We start from the raw sequence: 21,510 nt of genomic DNA on the forward strand, positions 1-21,510 counted from the left end.
AACCAGGTTGAGCACAGCCCCCATCACCCCTGCTCTGTCCCACAGCCCCCAGCAGCCATGCACCGGTCCCCAGAGGTAACAGCATCCTGGTGTCAAGGACAGCCAAGCCTGCACCAGCAGTGCCATGAGGTCCTCGTTCCGTCCTCATCTCCGTGCCAGGCAGCCCCAAGAGCTGGAAGGATGAATTTCCTTGGCACTCACCCAGGCTGAAATTAGCTTCAGTTCAAGCAAAACCTTGCTGTTGGTCATATAGTTAAATTAAGTTAAGGCACAGCAACTGTTTGCTTTGCTTTCTACAGTCTCGTAAAGGGCTTTACTCCCACGGAAGCTTGCTGGGAGGGAAGGAGGCAGCTAGGGACAAATCTTCCCCTGCACCCAGGCACTGCTGACACTCTGTCAATAGGCAGATGCCCCGGGTCCCACTACCTGCTCCTTGCTTAGTTTTGTGAAGGTTTTTATTTCCACCCAGGTTTTTTTGCCGAGCTGTGTCCAGCCCTGAGCGGATAATAGAATTTTGTCGATAGACTGAGAAGGTGATGTATGTTAAAGCACTTAATATAAAGAGACTTCTACAGGAGCCCAAATCCAATTTGGCCAATGAACTCAATTGCAAGCATTATTGCATTCCAGGAGAAAGACCAAGAGCATTTACACACATTACTCTGCAAATATTTACGGTCATGTATCGCTGCGATGTCCTCCTCACCCTTCCTCCCTTCTGCTGCCTGACCCCCTAATGGGGAAGCTTGGTTTTGTGTTTGCCTTTTTAAGACAGCTTTGAATGTAAACAATGCTCCACCAGTCAGCAGGATCCTGACAGCTGGTGAGTGTCAACTTCTTTCAAATAAATAGCCACTTGAATGGGAACAGCCAGCTAGCACGCTCTCCATTTTGGCATCTTCTAAATTGTCTCCTCTTTGCAACCCAAACCTCAAATCATTTCGAAGGGCAGTGAGCGGGGCTCCTCCCCTCATCAGTCCCCACCGCACAACCAGAAGTAAAAACCCGCAAGGAAAAGGAACCACTCACAGCACATCCCTCTGTCCTACCCAGGGCGTTTTTCTTTCTTGCTCATTTTTTGGCTCTACAAAAAGCAGCAAAACCCCAGAGCCTCCCTCCCTGCTTTGCACTGAAAGAAGCAGAGCATTAAGATGGTTCTTCCTCCCTGTTTGGCTTCAACCACAGCTCAGTTATACACCTGGCTTTGCTCCTGGATGAATGAGCCACATTTGTCCCATTCTGTGTTTGCGTGGCCCCTTCAGCCCTGCTCTGCCCAACAGGTCTTCAGCAAGAGATGGTGCCTCTTACATGGACCAGCCATTAGGAGCTATTTTTCCTTGCTTCTGCACACACAGATGGGCCAGAAGCAATCCAAGCTGAGCGCTCATCGTGCTTTGCCCAACAGACCTGCTCCATGCTTTTGCTGAGCTGCCAAAACAGTCACAAAGGAGCAGGTAAAAAGTGGGTGAGCCACGGCCCAGGCAGCTGCTGGAGCGTGCTGTGAGCATGGCTGGGGATGACAATAGAGAGAGGAAAAGAGTTATTCATGTTTCCCCAAGAGCTGAGATCAGTTGAAACACCGTTCTCCTCCGGGATGGAGAGGAAAGAGCTCCCTTCAAACACAACATCCCATGAGACTCATTAAAGGCTCATCAATTACAGTGAGAGCAAACAATTCAGGGGAAAGCGATCATAATCCTTCCTTTGGATGGCAGTCATTAGCAGCTTTCTGCTGTGTTCTATCTTTCCCCAGTGCCAGCTCGGGTAAGCAGAAAGGGAGCAGGGGGGCACCGCTGCCAGCCCAGAGCACAGATAGGAGAGAGCATGGGAGCCAGTGGGAGGGGACCAGGTCTCCACCGCACCCCTGGGCCACCTGCAGCAGCATCCTCACCTCGAGCACAGGGTGGAGATGACAGCATGAGCTGGACCAGAGAAAAAGAGAGGTGGTCGCACACCATTGTGGCTTTTGCTGCCCCATGTCTTTGCCTGTGCAGCAAGGAGGTCAGGAAGGAAAGGAGCAAAGAGATGTTCCTGAGTTTCGTGCTCTTCAAAACGCAGCTATGGGCAGAAAAGCGGTTGTGAAACACATAAGGATCTTTGGAAGGGAAGGAAGGGCTGAGAGATCTTTTAAAACTTGTTTCTAAAGTCACTGGTAGTGAAAGCTCAGGGGAGGTGGCTGCTTTCCTGCACCCACCCGCGGGCTGTGCCTGCTCCCGCAGCCTGATGTCTTGGCACCAGCACGCCTCCAGCCGCTTGCTGCTGTGACCTCCAGGATGCTGACTTGGGGAAATGCAGGGATGGAGAGCTGCTCTTTATGGCTTAAAAAAAGAAAAAAAAAGAAGGACACTTTCTGTAAACTTTCCTTGGCTCTCCAAGCTCCTTCCCGTTCCCTGGTGGAGGCATTGGCAGCCTCCAACTACTCTGCACCACTTGGAGGGAAGGCAGCAGCCGAACGACCTGCACTAAGGATAAACTCATAAATACCCTATCGTGCAAACTGCAGTGTGTTGGGCCAAGTGTTGCTCTGGCAACTTTTGCTGAGGCGTGGTGTGAGCTTGCAGTGCAAAACACAGCTGTGTACACCTCCCAGCAGCAGAGCTGGGTGTCCCCAGGTCATCGAGGGTGCTGTGTTCCCATTGGGTTTGCTGTCACCCACCATGGCTACACCACACGTAGGCTCTGAATACTCACCAAGAACTGCTGCCATCACTGCTAGTCTGGAGCCATGAGCTGGAAAGGAGAATCGTAGAACAGAATCACAGAATCATGAAGGTTGGAAAAGTCCTCTAAGAACCCTAAGCCCAACACCAACCCCAGCTCATGCCCACTGACATAGCTCAGTGCCATATCCCCGTGGGTCTGGAGCACCTCTGGGAACAGTGATTCCACCACTCCCTGGGCAGCTATGCCAGTAGTATCCAACCAGAATAGAATAAGAACAGCAACCAGCCCTCCAGAGCACCCCGTGCTCAGCTCTGTGCTGCAGGCAGAGCAGAGTCAGTTCTGGACTGAGGCCTTCACCATTGCAGAGCACAGGTGTCTGCCCCACTGCTGCTCTTTAAGCCTCATTGCTAAGTAGCTCCTAACCTTTCCCTTCATCCTCTCTTTCCTGAGATGGCTGTACGCCCGGGAAAGAAGAGAAGAGACGAGCAGGACGAGCGGCTCCCACCCAGGGGACCGGGTTAATGTCATTTTCTCCTGTCTCCACCAGCTGGATCTTGGCTGGGGAATGATGCTGAGCACAGACTGGCAACGAGAGCATGTCCTTGGGCTGGAGGCCCAGAGGGGGAGGCAGGAAAGCCTGGGGAAGGGGTTAAAGCTGAGCTGCAGAGTGGGGAAGTCCAAATGCAGAAAGGCTGGGGCAAAACGGGATTGGCAACCTAGGCCAGCTGCTGGCTATTAAATAATGCAGCCTGATTGATTGCTCTGAGAAGCGCTGTGTTGCGGGGTCAGCTCACTGGGGTTATAGTTCCCTGCTTAGATTGATGATCCTCAAAGGTCAAAGCCAGAAAGCAATTCCCCAGCAAAATTGATCTTTTGGATAACAAAACTTCTGCACAGCGGTGACGAGCTGAGCAGAGAGAAATAGGCGAGCCAGGCGAAAAGGGCGACGGGCTGCCTGTGTTTGCTCTTTATTTAATTTTCCTTGTTTACACCAATTAGGGAGTGAGGCTCTTCTCCAGCAAAGGAGCATCCGCTGGCAAAGGAACAGACTCTGTGCAGGGACAGGAGGAGGCAGCTGTGGCTCTCCGACACTGCTGCTCTGCTCCGGGGCCCGGTGCGGCCGCAGTGAGGCTCTGACCTGCTTTAACCCCCTTCCCTGCCTGCTTCCTTCCCTCCTCCCTTCCCGCTCGCTTCTTTGGAAGTGAAAGAAGGAGGCCAGATTCACTGGACGCTGAATAATTCAAAGCCCAGCTCTGCAGCACCGATGGCCGGGCATCACCTCTGCCAAAGGGCTGGGACAGCTCTGCCGAAATGTGTCCTCACAATGGGCACAGAGCAGCTGAAATGCATCATCCCCAGGTGTGAAACTGCCCAAAGCCACATTGTGCTTCAACTGCAGAGTGTGGGTGCTTGGAGGCTGTCTGCTTTCAGCCTGACACAGCTGCTCCAGCTCCGGGCTCCAATGGAGCACACTGAGCACGTCAGCCCCTGCTCCACTAGCACCATTTGTTCCCCTGTTCCCCTCTTCCTTCTTAGGGGCTGTGAAACTCCCTACCTGCTTGGCCAAAGCTGGACAGGGCTGTGATATGCGGATCCTCACCCAGCTTACCCTCAGCCTCTGAGCACAGTTTGCTAGAATTTAGGACAGGGAGGGAGGAAGGAAAGAAATCATACATGAGGTCAGTGTATCCAGCCATGCATGAACAGAGGCAGCAGAGGCGGGCTCACCACATCAGCACGGTGCCTGGGAGCCTCTTTGGGGGCTCCAACTGCTCATAGGCATGCGTGGTGTCTGCAGCCAGGAAGGGACCCAAGCACAGCTCCCAGCCTCATCCACTTTGTTCATTCCTGGGCTGACAGAGCACAAGAAGAAACAGGCTGTTCTTCCCACAGCTTCTCTGCTAGCATTTCATTTCCCTCAGCTCTGCAAGTAGCCCTACAAAGCAGAACACATCCTCGTCAGACCGCTCCACACATTCACATCGGGTTCTGCTTTTAAGGGTGTACATTATTACACGATGGAGAAAGCAGTGAGAAACCATCACAATGTGCTGGGATCCACTGTCCAGAATGAAACAGGATTTTTGGTACTCACAGCATCTGCCCAACTGGCTGAGCTGGATGCTGGACAGAACCACGTGTGAGCTATGAGCTCAGCCTCTGTGCTCTGCACATGTCACCTCCCGAGTCTGAGCAACAGGAATTGCTGTGCACGGTGATAATTACTCCCTGCACACTGGCCTACAGCTCATTAAAAGTTTGTTAATGTTTGCAGGTTGCTGAATAGTGTTTTTCATTGTTGCCTTCTCCAATGAGGTGCTGAGTATAAGGCAGGTTCTGATGGTGACGTTTCCTGGACGTAAATTTGGGCACAGTGGGCTGGGTTGCACTGCACAAAATGAAAAGGGGTTTTGATGTGGAGCTTCACACCACAGGAAAAAACACTCTTGACTGAGAACACTGTGCAGGGGTCAAGGGACTGCCACATTGGTGTTAACTGCTCTCCTCCATCCAAAAAACCAAAGCTTCCTTCTGCCTCCAAGTAAAAGCCTAGATCTGGGCTGACAGCTGCATATCTGTCATAGAAATGTAGGGATTCCTTCCTGGGGTCTCGGATGGAGACTGTCTTACCATGAAATGGTCTCTGCTCCCACAGTTGGGTGGGAGGAATAAGGAATCTCTCATCTCAGAATGCACTGTGCAGATCCACCCAGGATATCATAACCCCACAGCACCAAATTCCCTGGGTTCAGTGGAAAAACACTGCAGAAGGAACAGCAGAGGTGTAACCACCCCAGCTTCACTTCTACATTTTCAAACACACTGGGGCAAGGACAAGGTGCAGCAAATCTGAGATCTCTCCTGTCTTCTTCCAGGTGCAAATGCAACCTCCACGCTAACCTGTGCACCTTCAAGGAGGGCAGCCTGCAGTGCGAGTGTGAGCACAACACCACGGGGCAGGACTGTGGCAAGTGCAAGAAGAACTTTCGCTCCAGGTCTTGGCGAGCAGGATCCTACCTGCCCCTCCCCAACGGGTCCCCCAATGCATGTAAGTAACCTGCACCTCAGCCTGCACAATGCCCGTGGATGGGAGCAAGCTCTCATCTTCTCTTCCTCCATCACAAAGCAGTGCAGGGCACTCAGCTTTCAGAAGGGAAGTGAGTATTTCCCTGCGGTGTGGTGCACAGAGAAATGAGAACTGATCCGGGTGGACACGAAGGGGATCCGTTGGTGGGTGGTAGGTCAGTGGTGAGTCCAAGAATGACTTCATTTAGATCTGTACTAATGTGGGCCAAAGTAAAGGTTTGTGGCTTTGTAGCAATGTAAATTACTGTCCCTTGGAGAAAATTATTTGGCCACAGTAGAGCCGTGGCTTTCCCATAGCCCACGAGCCTAGTGAAGCCGGCTGCAGGAGCTGCACCACAGCTATCTTGGCTGATTTCTGGATCCTGTTCTGTGTGTGTCGGCGTCACAGGCAGCACTGAGAGCTGCAGTCCCTCTGCTCAGCTCCAGTCTCATCCGATTGCTGCAGCAACACAGTGACAGAAGTGAAGATGCGCAGATTAGAGAAAGGATGTCTACCCACCATCCTTCAGGCCAGGGAATTGGGGCAGGAAACATCACAGATGGGCCACTTTCTTCTGGGTTTCCATCCAGTCCACATCAACAGACTTGTTTAAATGTCACAGAGCCACAGTAGCCCCTTCGGCCTTTCAAGCAGAAGCTTTGAGCATTACCAAAGAGAATCTTTTTCCTCCCTCCCCCCAATTTTTTGAAAGATTTATGTGCTTTAAGATGATCAAAGCTGAAATCCAGGCTCCGAAGGCCGTGACGGGAATGTTTTGTGTGTGCCAGGGATGGTAGACGAGCAGGTTCTTTGAAAGGGAACGAGCTTGTCAGCTACCACCAAGCGGCTGCATCGCTTCAAAGGAGACTGGGAAAGTTTCTGGCATTGACAGGCACAGACATGCTGTTCTCTCCTTTTTCCTCCCCTCTGTTCCTTGTGTCTCTTCCTATCTCTTTTTCTCCTCTGCTCTTGTTTCTCGCATTCATCTCTCTTCCCATCTGTCAATCAGTCTTCCTTCTTTCCCCCCACCTCTCTGTTGCTTCCTCCTCCACCTCCATCACCATCCTCTTCCTCTACAAGAGGGACTGTTCTCCATAGCCCTCTCCTCTTGGCAGCCTTCCACCAGTGGCCCCCTGCTCTGTGTTTGTGCCAAGCTGAGGCTTTCCATGCCTTCGGGTGGCAGATTTGAATCTTGTGGCTTTGCAGCCCCCTACGGAAGGGCACTGAAACTCCCCCGCTGAGAACTGCCTGGATGCTACAAACTGGTCCAGACCCTGCAGTCCACACTTAGCACAGGAAACCTCACAAGATGTGCTTGTCCTTCACTGGGCATCAACGGTAGGTCAAGATGAACAGAAAACCTTTCAGCCAGGACCAAGATGGTTTTTTCTACGCCATGAGAAAGGCGTGTGATATCAGACCCTGGACATCTCCTCTGTGCTTTGACAAGAGCAGCTTTTAAGATGATGCATCAGACATATTTGACTATGAGCAAAGCCCCTGCCAACTAATCGCTGTTTGGTCCCACTCTGTGCACCTGCTTGATCTCCTGCTCCCAGTGACCGTGCTTCTCCTTGTTTTTTCCAGGTGCAGCTGCAGGCTCAGCCTTTGGCAGTAAGTAAAAACGTAACTGAAATGCTGGCATTTAACACCTCGGTGCATGCTCCTTGCGGATGTCACTAGGAAAAAAAAAATATGGTTGTTTTCTGTCCATTATCATTTTCCAGGCAATAAGTCTTCCCTAATTGCTCCTCATTTTCTGTCCTGTCAAAGAGTCTTATATTTTCTTCCTCTGACTTCAGCAGCCTCATTTTGCCTCTTCCTCTGGCATGGTTTCCCCCCATGAGGTTCGTTAGAATGGCAGCCGGAAAGGAAATAAAAAAAGACTCTTCAGAAACACCACTGCTCGCTGTGAACTTTTCCCCCCAGTATTGCAGACTTTTGCTCTAAGAAGGAGCTGGGTTTGAATTATTTGGCGCAGCATCCAGGCTGGGTCACCTTGGGCTACCTAGAAAAAAAAACCACATACAGTGTGTGTACGTCTGTACGTACACGTGTATGTATATGAACATATGTCTGTGAAGTGTCTGCAGCAAAGAGAGGAGAGCTCAGTAGGGATTTCTCCTGAAAGATTGATGGAATAATAGGAGTCCTTATTTAACAAAGCTGGAGGTAGTTTGGTATCACACAGCCCTGAGTCTGGGGGAAGCAGTAGCTTGGCTCTGAGTTTCGTGGCTCAGAATTGCCCTCCAGAAGAAACAAATCACAGAGCTGAATGAATACTGAGCTCTTCAGTTTGCAGGCAAGTGGAAAGAACTGGAGGAGAAGTGGTTTCAGATAACTTCAAATACAATTAAGAAAAATGTACCTAAACTGAAAGCTGGATAATAGTTTTTTTCTGGGCAAATGAACCATTTTTAGAGTAATTTGATTTTAAATTTTCAAATAGAAACTAAAAGTCTCCCTTAAGTAATTTAGGATTTAAAAAAAAAAAAAAAAAAAAAAAAGCTTTACGAGTCCAAAACATTCTTTGCTTTTCTGATCAGAAGCATTTTGGCAACCCTTCTCCCCCTTTACGCAGCCTGGCATTCTCAGCTCTGCATTTGTTTCACTGGAAAATGTTTCCCATCAAAATTTTCTGCCAGGATGAAGCTGGGGGTGTGCTTAGAGCAATGTGCAGAAAGCAGACAGGAGGGATTTGTATCCAAGGCCAGTTAAGGAGAGATTATTTAGCCTGCATAGGAGACTAGAAGTGACCTAAATTAAGTATTTAAACTAGCTCAGGGCTATTATGAAATTAAGCACAATAATCTGCATGAAGCAGTGGGACAAACAAGGACACGAGGGCAGCAGGTGTAAGTTAAGCAGGAATTTGTGTTCCACATGTTATTTCGGTCCCGGCTGTTGTGGCAGGCAATGGGCATCACACCCAGCACTGTGCTGAAGCCAGGACAGCAGTTCCTTTGCCCTGGTGAGTGGAAGATGCCGGTGGGAAGGAACAAGTGGCAGTGGGACAGGTTGATGTCGCTGGTGCTGAGCGGCTTTGGGGTGCTGGGAGGAAGCTGTGCTGGGGTGGGCACGGCTCTGCCATCTGGCACGGGGAAGGCAGCAAGCAGGAGCCCATCCTGCTCTCTCCTCTGCACGGGGCGTGCTTTCTTTTCCTCTTTTCAAGTTTAATTGGCAATTAGTTTACGATAGAGCTCTAAGTATTTAAGCTAATATCAGCACCAACAGGGTAAGCTGATAGAGCCACAGCCTCCAGCCCTGCACGCACGCGCTCCCAGCGTCACAGCCTTAATCCACAGAAACCTCCCAGTGCCCCAGTTGGAACCGTGCTGGGAAATCAGTCATCAGCTCAGCCCATGGGGTGCAGAGAACCCTTCCGTGCCCTGCAGTAAGAGCCTCCCACCTCTTCTCTTTGATAGTGTTTGAGCGACCGCAGCGGGTTACCACTGCAAAAACGACCACTGCAAAACCCATCCCCACCACCACAACCACCACCACCACCAGCACCCCCCTTCCTGCCTCCACCACCACCCAACCAGGTGGGTGCCATGCTTCCTGCGCTCCTCTTTTTGCCTTCTTCTCACCCTGGCTCCTCTGGTGGTGCTGGAGAATGCGTGGGGACTGCTGTGGGTTTTCTGTGCTATAGGATGATACGGGGACATGGATAAAAATCAGCCTGACAGGTTCACATCCCTCAACCTCAGAGCAGACCTGGTTTGCTTTGCCCCTATCCAGTCTCAGGGCACTAGGAGCAGGTGCCATGTTTCCTCCAACCATGAAGCCAACAGTTCCAGGTCCACCTTGGAGCCCAAGACCACGCAGAGGTTGACATTCCCCTCTCTTACCATCAGGGCAGCAGGAAGAAGCCAGGAATGGATGCAGGGAAGCAACAATTTTCCCTATCTTTCCTCCTTTTTCTTTCTTTTCCCCCAAAAAGGCACAACGGGAGAGGATTGTGCTCACCTTCCTTCCCCCAGGGGGGCTGGCTCTGCCTTCGCTGGCTCTCCACATCCTGCCTCAAGTCCCAGCTCAAGGGCTGAGCTGCAGGCTGGCTGCCTGCTCAAGGGCAAGCATTCAGAGAGAACTGGCACACACCAACAATCCCCAAGCAGCTCTGCACAAATAGAGGGCAGAGAATGGAGCTTGCACACGCCTATAACACCCCTTCCTAATTTCTGCAATCACCCCGTGGAGGAAAACTTTTGTGCTTTCTCCTGGGGTTCCTCCTCCCCTCCCCTGTGAACAAGGAGACATCGTTTTCACTTTTCTTTTGGAAATGAGCAGATAAAACTTAACAGCAGGACTTTTTTTTTAAGCTTCTCATGGGGGAATTAGACACGCATTCCTCCCATTGCCATGCTTTCTGGGCCTGATATTTCCCAGGAGGACGATTTACACCCACAGTATGTTAGTAACAGTCTGTCTGGGGGAGCTGCCAGAAGCCAGTCAAAGGGATGAGGAAACTTGATTACATGTTTATGAATATATAGCTATATTCAGAGAGGTACCCTGCTTGGGAAGCTGGGGGTTTATCTCCGACTTCCACGGACTCTGGGTAATCTTCTGCTCTGCTCAAAAGCACTCCTACGAACTACAGTATGCATGGGGAGGTTGTTGGCCACCCAGTGCTCCCATCACCACTATGTCCACAATGGGGGGAACCACCTCTCCACCACACACTTGGGGTCACCTGATTTTTATCCATGCTCACTCACAGCAATATTTTAGGCCTGTTTTGTTATTGTTTGTTTTTTTGCAAGTGCTGTGTGTACGTGAGTGGTGTATTTAGTGCCTATCTCATGTATGATTTCTGAGTGTTGTCCATGTGAGGTGGGCAGGTAGGCAACAGCGCAGTGTTGGGGATGAAGGGCCAAGCTGCTCTGAGCAACCTGAAAAGTATCCTGCATTTGGGGGTTATCCCTTCTCCCTGGATAGAATCAATGCCCTCAGAGTGTTTTCACATCACCCCTTAGCACCAGGTAATAAGTAAATAAAGAAATGTAAACCGTGGAACAGCCACCACATCTCTGCCTCTACAGGGGCAGGGCTGAGCTGATCACCTCCATCCAAGCCCTGGTTTATTTTTCTGCACCCCAGAACTGTGTCTGTGATGTGGAATCAAAGCACAGCCCAAACCTCATTTGTTTTAGAGCTTAAGAGAGTAGAGTTTGCCCCCCAGTTCCTACCTTTGTGCAGGACAGGAGATTCAGGCTGGGGTTTTGCAGCATGGTCCCTTCATAGAGGGAATCTGGTCCCCTACCTCCAGAGATGTCCAGAGATAATCTTCCCACTCCAGCCCTGCAAAACGTAAAGTACTTCTTTAAATACCACAAGGGGCTCTGAATGGAACTCACCTGAACCTCAGGGAAAACATCTCATTAAAAAAAGGTGACCCTCCTGCAGGAGACGCAATAACCCCGAGATGGGTAACAATCTCAGGTGAGACACTCTGCCATTGCCTCTCTCCTCAATTTTAGAAGCATGAAACAAATTCCTCCTTAGTTAAAAGTCAGCTCAGACAGACATTAATACCCCCCCCCCCCCGGTCCCTGTCCCATCACTGTGTTGTTTCGCCCTCTAACATACACGCTGTTTTTTCACCCTCTCAATTTCTGCTTCCCACCATAAGCAAGCATCATCAGACCGGCCTCTGAGCCCGCTGCCTCTGTGCCCATGAAAGAGGAGGAGGAAAAACCAGGTATTTCCAGCCAGACTGATGTGTTCTCCCTTCTCCTCCATCCCTCCGCACGCTGGGATAGCAGCCAGGCACGTAGACTAGAGGGGTAGATCAGAGTTGGGCTGACTCTGGGTTGCATGGATCTGGCAGACAGCAGCTTCCTTTGGCTGCTCGTGGGGCTTTCTGCGGTGAAGGAGGAGCCGTGCTCATGTTCTTGGGATGCTTTTGTGCCCGTTGTGTGGTGAGAGGGGAAAGGAGTGAGTTCAAGGACACGGGCTGTGGTCTGAGCATAGTGGGGTCTGCCAAAACGGGCAGCACAGTTCCCAACAGGAGGATGAATTGAGTGCCATTCTCCCTTGCCTTCTGCAGATTTGTTATTTCTAAGTCTTCCCCGGAGCCTGTCAAATCCACCTTGCCATTAGTTACATTTTCCCAATTCAAAATAAGCAAAAGAAGCTTTCTTGTGTTGTTTTTGTTGTTGTTGTTTTTGGTTTTGTTTTGTGTTTTTTTTCCTTCCCCTTTTCCTGCTTCATTTTCCCACTGGTTTGTAACCCAGCAGTGCCAATTCACTTCTGGGACAAACAGAACCAACCTAAGCTTTGGTTTGGATTTTACCAACTCCCTGGTGCTGGGCAAACACATCCTTTGCCCTTCTCTCCCAGATGCTCATGCAGCTGGGGAAAGACAAGGGCTTCTCAAGGTCCTTCCCCTGTTCTTCTGCACTATTTCAAACATCTCTTCCCCCAGTGTGTTTTTCTACAAAGGAGGGCTTCTTGGTTCACTTTCTGCTGCCTCACCAGAAACCCCACCAAGACCTGGGTTTGCCACCAGACCATAGAAGCCCCAGCAGGACGTGCCTGGTGCTCCCCTTGGTGTGGAGCGGGTTTGGGTGAAGCATCTCTCTCCCACTCCCGAAATGTAAAACTGTCCATTAACGTCACAGAGCTACAAGGGAAAAGTTCTCAGGATAATGAGCATTAATAATTTTCCTGGCTCTGCAAACGCGATGTGAGTGGAGGTGTATGTGAATGACTAAAAAGCAAAATGCCTCCAGGGCTGTTTTTTATTGTGACTCTAATTAAACCCTTGCCAATTTGCGCAGGGCTTTTTTCATATTCTCCTTTAACAGCATATTAATATCAATTGGTTTCCACTTTCCAGCTGAAAAGGACAATGTCTATCACCTTCTCTTAGAGCTCATCATTTAGGAAAAAAAAATATTCTTTTTTATTCCGCATTGTTTATGATCCCCTTGACGAGGCTGGGAAATCACATTTCTCTCCTACTCGGGTTTGTCCTTTGAAACTTGGCAAGGATCAAGGAATTTTTTTTTCCCTCCTCCTCCTTATGTTACCCAATTGGAGCCTGAAATTAATAATGTGGCTTTTAAATTTGCATTCCTCGATTTGTTTTCTAGCAAACCTGAAGATTGTTACCACTATTGAGGAGACAGAGAGGGGCATGGAAGCAGAGGGGTTGAAAGCGTGCAGAGAAACCAAACTAGGGATCTATAAACGTCCTGCTGCTTTAATTTCCCTGCAGGGGCTTGCAAATTCTGTGACTGCTATTTCCAAGGAAAGAGCAGAGCCTGAAGCAGGGCCGAGTTTACAGCAGAAATCAGGACTTGGTGCCCCCAACACGTAGGATATTCCTCTGCACACACACAGAACTAAAGCAGTGCTTTCAGAAGGGCTGAGAACCGACAGCTCGGTGCCCCGCTTCCCTCCTGTCCTCTGCACTGCAACGTGGGGACGTTAGCTGCCAAATCCCACCCGAGGCACAAAAACCTGCACTGCACGTGCTCACAGCCACGGCCACAGTGCCAGCTTTTGTCCTCCAGCGCAATGCAAAGCTCCCAGCTGGTTCCCAGCTCCCCCAGCACGCCTCCTAACACAGCTCTCTGTCTGATTGCTGCCAGGCTACCCCGGCCTGTCGGCGGCCGCCCCGCTGCAGGTGGGCTCTCCCCCAGCCAAGGCTGGGGCAGCAGAAGGTAGGAGACACACGGCTGAGCCGGGTCCTGCCAGCCAATCCCTGCTCCCACCGCTTTCCTTCGTAGCTCTGCGTGTCTTCTTTCCATGCATCTCTCTCTTCCTCCCGCCTGGGAAAAGGTGGGGGTTCATCTGTGCCCTACATGCAGCTGGTAATCTGGTGAGGCTGGATTGAGCCTCAGGGTTTAGTCGCATACATGAAAGATGAGGATGATAAGTGGTAAAAGAGATTGTTCTCAGCTTGCTGCTGGGGTGAGCAGAGAGGATCATGGAAATCCTGTTGTCTCCTGAGACCAGAATAACTTTGTAAACAGATAGGCTTGTGTCGTTTATAGCATAGATGCCTTCTTACATATTTCCTTGCTTCAGGTCTCCCACGTGTCTGCCTACGGTGAGCTATGAAGCTCCTGGTGGGAGCCCTGGGAGGCTGTTGGGGCTGCAGTGCCTCCTCCTCAGGGCTCCCACTGACACATGCTTTGGCAGCTGCTGGTGGTGCTCACTGCCTTTTTCCAGCTGAGATGCCTGTAGCTATCTCCCCCATAGACATCAGCATCCCTTCCAGTGCAGAATGTAACACCAGCTGGAGCCGGGCCAGGACACAACCCAGCATCTGCTAATAGTAAATGGGGGACAGAAAGTGCTGGAATTCAGGCTTGTTTGAACTGTTGTGCTTTTGGGCTTGTCTCTAACCTCACAGAGAAAAAAAATTGTATTTGAAATAGTAATAAGATAGGCCAACACCATTTGCACCAATGCCAGGTGATGCTGACAGTCTGTACTGAACAATGGGGACTTCTGAGTCTTGGCAGAGGTCTGCTTCTCTCCATTGCTTCACGCAATGCAGTGATGACATGTCAACACTCATCTGTCCAGCAGCTCCCCTTAGGAGTAGCTTCTGTATAGAAAACCAATTTCCAGGAGATTTTGTCTCCCATACATGCCCCATTGTATCCCCAACCACACATGGCTCCACCAACCCACCCTAGATACCTGAATAGAGCTTCCAGTGTCCTTTTCTCTCCTTTTTAAGCAAGCAAGTGCAAGACCTGTATTAAATCTGATGTTCTCTCTAACTGATGCCACCTTAAGCTGTTCAGAGCTCAACAAAAGTAGCAGCACCTGAACCCAAGCTGAAGCCACCAGACCCTCCCAAGAACATTCGAGGTAAGGCCATTTCCCAGAGATGGAGCAGGTCTGTTTTCTCCCTCATTGCCCACAGGTTGGGGACAATATGCCCATCCTTAGCATGCCCAGCATTGTGCAATCCATTCCCCAAATCATAGTTGAGATCAGCTCAATTCTGTTCATTCCACCCCATAGAAGTCTTTCTGAATGCTCTTTTGGGGTTGGCAGATGTGGATGGGTGGGACAGATCAGAGAAACCAGGAGTCAGTTTCCCTGTCCACCATTCCTTGAGAGACCAGTTGCCTTTTCCACACTTGGAGAACATGGAAGATACATTGGGGGTCCCACGAGCACCAACTCAGCCACGGGCAGCCACTTCTCTTGGTGGATCAGCCACCACCCAGCCCAGAACAGCAGGCATGGGGGGGCTCTGTATCTCCACCTCAGCATTCAGATATATCTTATCATCTCATGTAGCAGCTCCGAAGAACAAAGCAGGGCGCACAGCACACTCTGCAGGCAAGAGGCATGGGAAGAAGTCAGGTAGGTGCTGGGATGGGCAAGAGGGCTGGAGCAGCCTGGGTTCTGCAGGATTCTGTGCTTTATACCACCTCTGTAGTTTTTGTGCTCTTAGCTGTGGTCCTAGCTGATTTTTGAGGGTGGTGAAGGGCTGTCTGCATGGCCATCATCAAAGCAAGGCCACAGACAGGAGCTCTTTATACCATAGATCCTCAGCCTGGCCAAGCCAATCCCATGTGTAAGCAGGGGATGCGTGGATGGCTCCTTCTGCCCAGCACTCGGCTCTGTGCAGTGCAATACTGCCATGCATGGAATTTTTCATGCATCAAACTTTGAGGAGGGGAGAAGAAGAGGAGAAATTTAGCAGCTACCAGCTGTCTGGTGCAGAAATAGCTTTCAACGTTGCCAGCGCGGTGTTCCTGACTTGGCTCATCATTGTTCTCATAGCAGAGATGCTCGCGGTAGTGTAGGACGCAAAGTGGTGCGGAGCAGTGAGAAAAAGCCTGTCTCTGATTTTCCTTAAGCATCCTCAAAGAACTCAAAACTCATCCGGCTCCAACCAGACACCGGCCCGGTGGCTCCTATTGAAACATATAAAGGTAAGAGGAGGGAGTGAGGAGCTTCAGGGCTCCCAGTCCTCAAAAGAGCTGCAGCCTCAGACATGGAGAAGATGGGGAGGGTTTGTTCTATGTAAGATCACACACCTCGGGTGAAATACTGCTTGTGAACTGCAGCAGCAGAACCACGTGAGCTGAAGTTCTTTGGATATCGATCAGGCAGGCAGTGGTTGTTTCACAGAGGGTCTCAGCTCCTATTCAGGCAGCTGCAAACCATGGGGAAACCTCTGCCACGCTCCATCCTCCCTGATCTTCATTTCATTGGCATAAATCTCTTCCTCCAGCCCCACATGCATGCCTGCCCATGCTTCCCTGCCATCGCTCTGCCATGCTGGAATGTTTAATGTGGGAGCCTGGACCCAAACCCCTGATCTGAACCCACCTCCACCTCTCCAGCACTGGAGAAGCTCAGACCTGCCCGACACCATCCCTGCTCACGTTGTCTCCTGCCAGCTGGCTGGGACACCTCCTGAGCAGGATGACTGTGCCACTGAGCAGCCAAGGACTCTCCCCTCCTCTTGCGTTGTCCTCTTCAACTCCCAGAAAGATTCATTATCCTGAACACAGCACTACAGTACCGCAAGGTGATCGCCATCCCACGTCACAGTAATAAAAAGCAAACACAAGAAACAAATAATCAAGTTCTTCCAGCTAGAAAATAAATCCAGGTGGTTGTTTCTCAACATACACCCACAGCTGAGAAAGGTCAGCCCAGCATAGTGGGGACAGGAGCAACACTCTGCTCAGCAATGGCAGCTCTCTGCCATGCCAGGCAGCGCTGGGTCACCTCCCCATGCCCTCCTCCCTTGGAAAAAGCCCACACAAGCCATGCATCCTAGCACATGCTCATTTTAAGCTATAACACACTCAGCCAGAACTGAGAGTCATCATGCTTCACAACAGGCACTGCCTGGGAAAGTACTACAGCAAAGGCAATGCTAAGAAGGGACACGTGAGGAAAAGGCCAGAGAAGCAGCCAGGGCTTACCTGCATATGCAGCAGGTTCCACTCATCCAGAGACTTCCCATCACCTCCTCTGCCAGCCCGGCTCTTCCTTGTCACCACCAGGCAGGGCACAATCTTCCCCAGAGCTCTGCATGCCCCTGCATAGCCCCACACCTCTCCCTTCTCCAAAACATCAAGCTGGGCTCTACTGATTAACAAGGCAGCTCTTTAATTAACACCTGACAGCACTCCACGGCCCACTGGCTGCTCCTGTAATTATGCATTTCCCCAAAGAGCTGTGTCCTGGGGCTGGCTCCTGCTGTCCTTACCCTGCAGGGACAAACCACCCTGACCCCACTCTGAGCAAAGACCTCCAACCCAACCCCCATGCAGCAGTGAGGTACAGCCCCCACTGCAAGCACGCAGCCCCACAGGCAGCAACCATTGCATTTTGTTGGAGCAAAAGGTTTCCCCATGGCCCACCTCTCTCTTTCCTCCTCTCTGCAGACTGTGAGTGCTACGGCCACTCCAACCGCTGCAGCTACATCGACTTCCTGAACGTGGTGACCTGTGTGAGCTGCAAGCACAACACGCGGGGCCAGCACTGCCAGCACTGCCGCCTGGGTTTCTACCGCAACAGCTCGGCAGAGCTGGACGATGAGAATGTATGCATAGGTGAGCACTCATGCTGCCTCGGGAGCAGCACTGGGCCTGGGACCTCGTGCTGTGAGATGGGCTTCGCTTCAGCCCGTTTTGAGGGCAGCGTGTCCACTGGGATGCTCTCAGAGGACAGCGGCTCTTAGGGTCTTGCAATCCACCAAGCCCAAAATAATATCTGCGGGCACCAAAGCCCAAATCATCTTTCCAATTGGGTCCGGATGCATTGCTGTAGCAGGGGCTGCTGCTTCAGCAGTGAGGGTGGTCTCAGGCAGCCACGCGCTCCCTCAGGGCCAGCCCATGGCACATAGCCAGGCCTTTCCAAAGTCCCCAGCCCCTCCATGGGGCCACGAGGAGGCACAAAGCCTGCGGGCAGGGTGAGGATTCACAGCATTGTCTTCGTGGCCAGAATGTAACTGCAATCAGATCGGCTCCCTGCACGACCGCTGCAACGAGACCGGCTACTGTGAATGCAAGGAAGGAGCCACGGGGCCAAAGTGTGACGACTGCCTGCCCAACTACTACTGGAGACAGGGCTGCTTCCGTGAGTAGCCGGCAGCACTGCGGGCAGCCACCCTGTCAGGGCACAGGGAGGTGGGAGGTGGGAGGTAGGCATGGACGTGGAGGGAGCTCCAATGAGGAGGGAATCTCCCATGAGAAAGGGATCTCCAATGTGGAGGGGATCTCCGGTGAAGGAAGGGGCATCCCACAAGGGGTGGCATTTCCAGAGAGATGGAGATCTCCAACAAGGAGTGTGTCTCCTGCCCACCCCATAGTAGAGGGTGAGTTTGGTCATTCCTCCCAAATCCAAAGCAGCTTTGAAGTCTGCAGCATCAGATCTGTTCCTCTGGTACTGGGACTGGTCCCACTCTGTAAGGGTTTGACGACGGAGCCCTTCGGAGCCAAAGCAGAAAACCAAAACCTTTCTGGTTCCTGCTGCATCCGAGGGGTTTCACGCCCTGCAGCACAACTCCCACCGCCATCCCTCCCTCCCTACAGCCAACGTCTGTGACGATGAGCTCCTGCTCTGCCAGAACGGCGGCACCTGCTACCAGAACCAGCGCTGCATCTGCCCCGTGGGCTTCAAGGGGGTCCTGTGCCAGCAGTCACGGTGCGAAGCTGACAAAAAGGACTGTGATGGTGCCTCCAGCACGCGGGCTGCCATCAGCACCGTCCTCCTCAGCACGCTGGGCCTGCAGCTGCGTGGCTGGGCTGACCTCTGAGGCCGGGAGGAGGGAGCCCAGCCGAGGCACAGCACCGAGGGTCCAGGGAGCGCAAGGCAAAGGTGGATCTTCCCACCAGCTCCTCTGCCTTCCTTCATGCTAGGACTTGCACAACGTCTTTTGGCCGCTTTTCAAGCAGTTGAAAAGCAGGGCCGACTCCTGACCACGGAACCACGCGGGGCGGCCGCAGCACAGAGCTGATGGCTGAGCAGCAACGCAGGGACTGCAGCAGAGCCACGCAGATACGGCCGTCCTTCCTTCCCCGCTCCGCACAGGGCGACCCGGGGCCCTGGTGCCATAGTGCCGCAATCCAAGGGAGAATTATTTTTTTTTTTAATGATTTATTTACTTTGGTATAAGTTGGGGTGTTCTTTTTCTTCCCTCCCTCTTAGTGTCCTGTTTCAAAAAAGCCTCTCATGATAACATCAGAGTCCCGCAACACCACAAGGAGGGGAAGGGAGGGAGGGAAGAGGGACTCTGCTTCATCCCGCTGTGTAGCCCCGCCGCCAGCCGAGCCTGGCTGCTCACATACCGTTGCCTACAGCTCTAGTTGCTGCATTGATTTTGTATCTCATTGCCGGGTTTTGTTTTCTTGCACTTACAGAGAACACAGGGGCCGTTAGGCATACGGTGCGTGAGGAGGGCAGTGTCTTATCCACACATTTCCGTATAGTGTACGGTTCAAATCCTCTTTTTTTTTTTTTTTTTGGTAGAGACTTATTTTTGTTTGAAGTAAATGTTATAAAGGAACCACAACTTAAAGGGACATTTTGCCATGAGCGTTTGATTATGGTGTATCCTCCTACAGTAAAGCAACTACCAATTGCTGCTTGATTGCCACGTTTTCCTTTCTGTGTGCACAGTTAATTACAGGTAAAGACTTATTTTTTTTATTCATAACGTCCTCTTGTGTTTTCTGAGTCACTGGCAAGGTGCACCACATGGTGAGGGAAAAGGGGAGGGAGAGACATTGCTTCATCACTGAGAGCCGTTAATTATTTCTCCTAATTACTTTGCTGAACTTAGGTTGCACCACTAGCTGTAGACAATGAACGATATATTAAGCCCCAGCCTTGTGGAAATGCCATTTCCAAATAAGCCTGCAGCTGAAGAATGCTGGGTAGCCCAGGGGTGGTTCTCCAGGGGATCTCAGCTGCCTAACCTCCCACGTCATCCCACAGAGATGGGGCCATGCTGCACCTTGGCAGAAAAAGCCCTTTAGTTAAACACCTTCAAGCAGCTGCAGCCTGGGACTTCAGTGTAGAGATTCTCATAGAGAATCAGCGTGGAGGAAGCAATATGCAGTCAAGCACGTCAAAGAAGGCAGGAGAAACCCAAGACAAGAAATAAGGGGATCATCATCAACACAAGAACTTTAATTGCATCCTATCCAAAGCCATACCGAGCAAAGAAATTTGGTGCCTGTTTCGAAGAGTACCACAGAGGTAGGTCACAGGACTCATTTAATCTACTACAGAAGCAATGAGGGTTAAATTCACCCTGCTGAGATCTGATCTTTGAGGGAGTGGGCTGACACAAGCATTTCCTCCCTTTAATGCAGCCGTTTGCTGTCTGTTGCCATTGACACTTTGCTCTTTCCTTATTCTTTCTTACTGAGATATATCTCAAATCCTTACATGTTACTGTTCTTACAAGTAATAGCACAGAACAGGCTGTAACAAGATCAAGGTTTCTAATAACATTTCTGGAAGGCGAAGCACACATTCTCCTTTCCCTGCACTAGTGTTTTTCTCTAGCAAATTAGATTAAGCAATGGAAAATTTACTATTTCACAAAGCCATATCCCAGACGAACTGCAGCCAGCAGATTCCCTGCAAAAGCACACTTCTGAGATGCAGGTGGGAACATGCCAAGCAACGGCAGCACTGAATTTCCATAGAAAATAACCACAGAAGTGTGCAACAAAGCTCAGAACAGCCAAGATTACTGAGGGGGATATACCAGCAAACCAAGCTTTTATAAGGGGCTGAGGAGTTTTGATTGTTTGGCTATGTGCTGTTTGTTGGGGTTTCTTTGTTTTCAAGACAAAACATCCCCAGCTTCCTAACTCAGTTCCAGAGATGGTCCCACCTCCCCATGAACCCCAAATACCGTGGTGTTCAGTCCCTGGGCCTCTTTAACCAAAGCCTGATGAACTGCACACAGAAGTAGAAACCTAGTGCTAATCCTCCTGTAGCTGTATCCTGTGCAGCTGTGTAGCTGTGTCCTGTATCAAAGGACACCTGAGAAACGCTGAAGGTGGTGGGCAGGGCAAGAAAACTAAGAAACAAAACACAAGTCCACCCAATAGAGCTAGAAGAGCGAGCTGTGGTTGCAGACTGGGCAGTAGTTGCACATTCAAGCTCCTCCATGAAGCCAGCCCCAGTCGGTGCAGCTCCAGGTACTGCTTCACCAGTCCAGTTGCATTGGAGAACTTACAATCACAAAACAGAAACCCCTGCAAGACAAGAGAAAAAAAAAAAATCACTCCCAAACCCAGCATTTAAGAGAATAATGTAAATTTACAGAGAGCTTCAGCACTGCAAACCTATTACCTAGACATTTGTTAGCACATACGTGTTTATACCAAGAGAATCAAGCATTATTGAAATCATACAGAAAGAAACCATCACAGCAAGTACCTGCAGATCTGAAAGTTCTTCTTAAGATAGAGATGTCTGTGCATTAATGGAGAAGTTGTCCAATGAGCTCGATACCTCACGAGTAGAAGGGTGAGCTGACAGGTACTTCTCCTTCCAAGGAAAGCCACTTGTGCTCTTTCAAGAGGTTTTCACGTCAGCAGCCAGCATTTGATTCCTTTAAAAAAGTTTTTAGATTATACTCCTGTCTGCAAAAAGGTGACCTCTTCAAATAAGCAGAGCTTTTGATTTTACTTGTTTACCTCAAATTCTTCTTTGATTTTAACTGTTGAAAGTACTGAAATCCGTGCAATCAAAACCCCCAGACAACAAAAACTGCCTGATGTGATGGAGGACAGACCCAGCTGTAGAGAAGCCTACAG

At 50.6% G+C, this 21,510-nt stretch overlaps 1 protein-coding gene across 6 annotated transcripts in view; it reads left to right on the forward strand.

Moving 5' to 3' along the window:
- The window catches only part of NTNG2 (netrin G2), a 39,150-nt gene extending 19,828 nt beyond the window's left edge, over positions 1-19,322 (forward strand). Inside the window, exons 4-13 of one of the 6 annotated variants that reach the window (XM_085239531.1) lie at positions 5,541-5,713; positions 7,319-7,345; positions 9,157-9,276; positions 11,367-11,435; positions 14,492-14,566; positions 15,005-15,070; positions 15,571-15,645; positions 17,116-17,283; positions 17,675-17,809; positions 18,265-19,322. In XM_085239531.1, the coding sequence (XP_085095657.1) occupies positions 5,541-5,713; positions 7,319-7,345; positions 9,157-9,276; positions 11,367-11,435; positions 14,492-14,566; positions 15,005-15,070; positions 15,571-15,645; positions 17,116-17,283; positions 17,675-17,809; positions 18,265-18,488 (1,132 nt within the window). In that variant the 3' untranslated portion in view covers positions 18,489-19,322. The remainder of the gene's footprint in view (positions 1-5,540; positions 5,714-7,318; positions 7,346-9,156; positions 9,277-11,366; positions 11,436-14,491; positions 14,567-15,004; positions 15,071-15,570; positions 15,646-17,115; positions 17,284-17,674; positions 17,810-18,264) is intronic. The other 5 variants (XM_085239532.1, XM_085239533.1, XM_085239534.1 and 2 more) reach the window with 5 other exon arrangements.
- Positions 19,323-21,510: the final 2,188 nt, after the last annotated feature.

This window comes from Meleagris gallopavo, chromosome 19, assembly GCF_905368555.1.
Source record: "Meleagris gallopavo chromosome 19, MGAL_WU_HG_1.1, whole genome shotgun sequence".
NCBI classification, from domain to species: domain Eukaryota; kingdom Metazoa; phylum Chordata; class Aves; order Galliformes; family Phasianidae; genus Meleagris; species Meleagris gallopavo.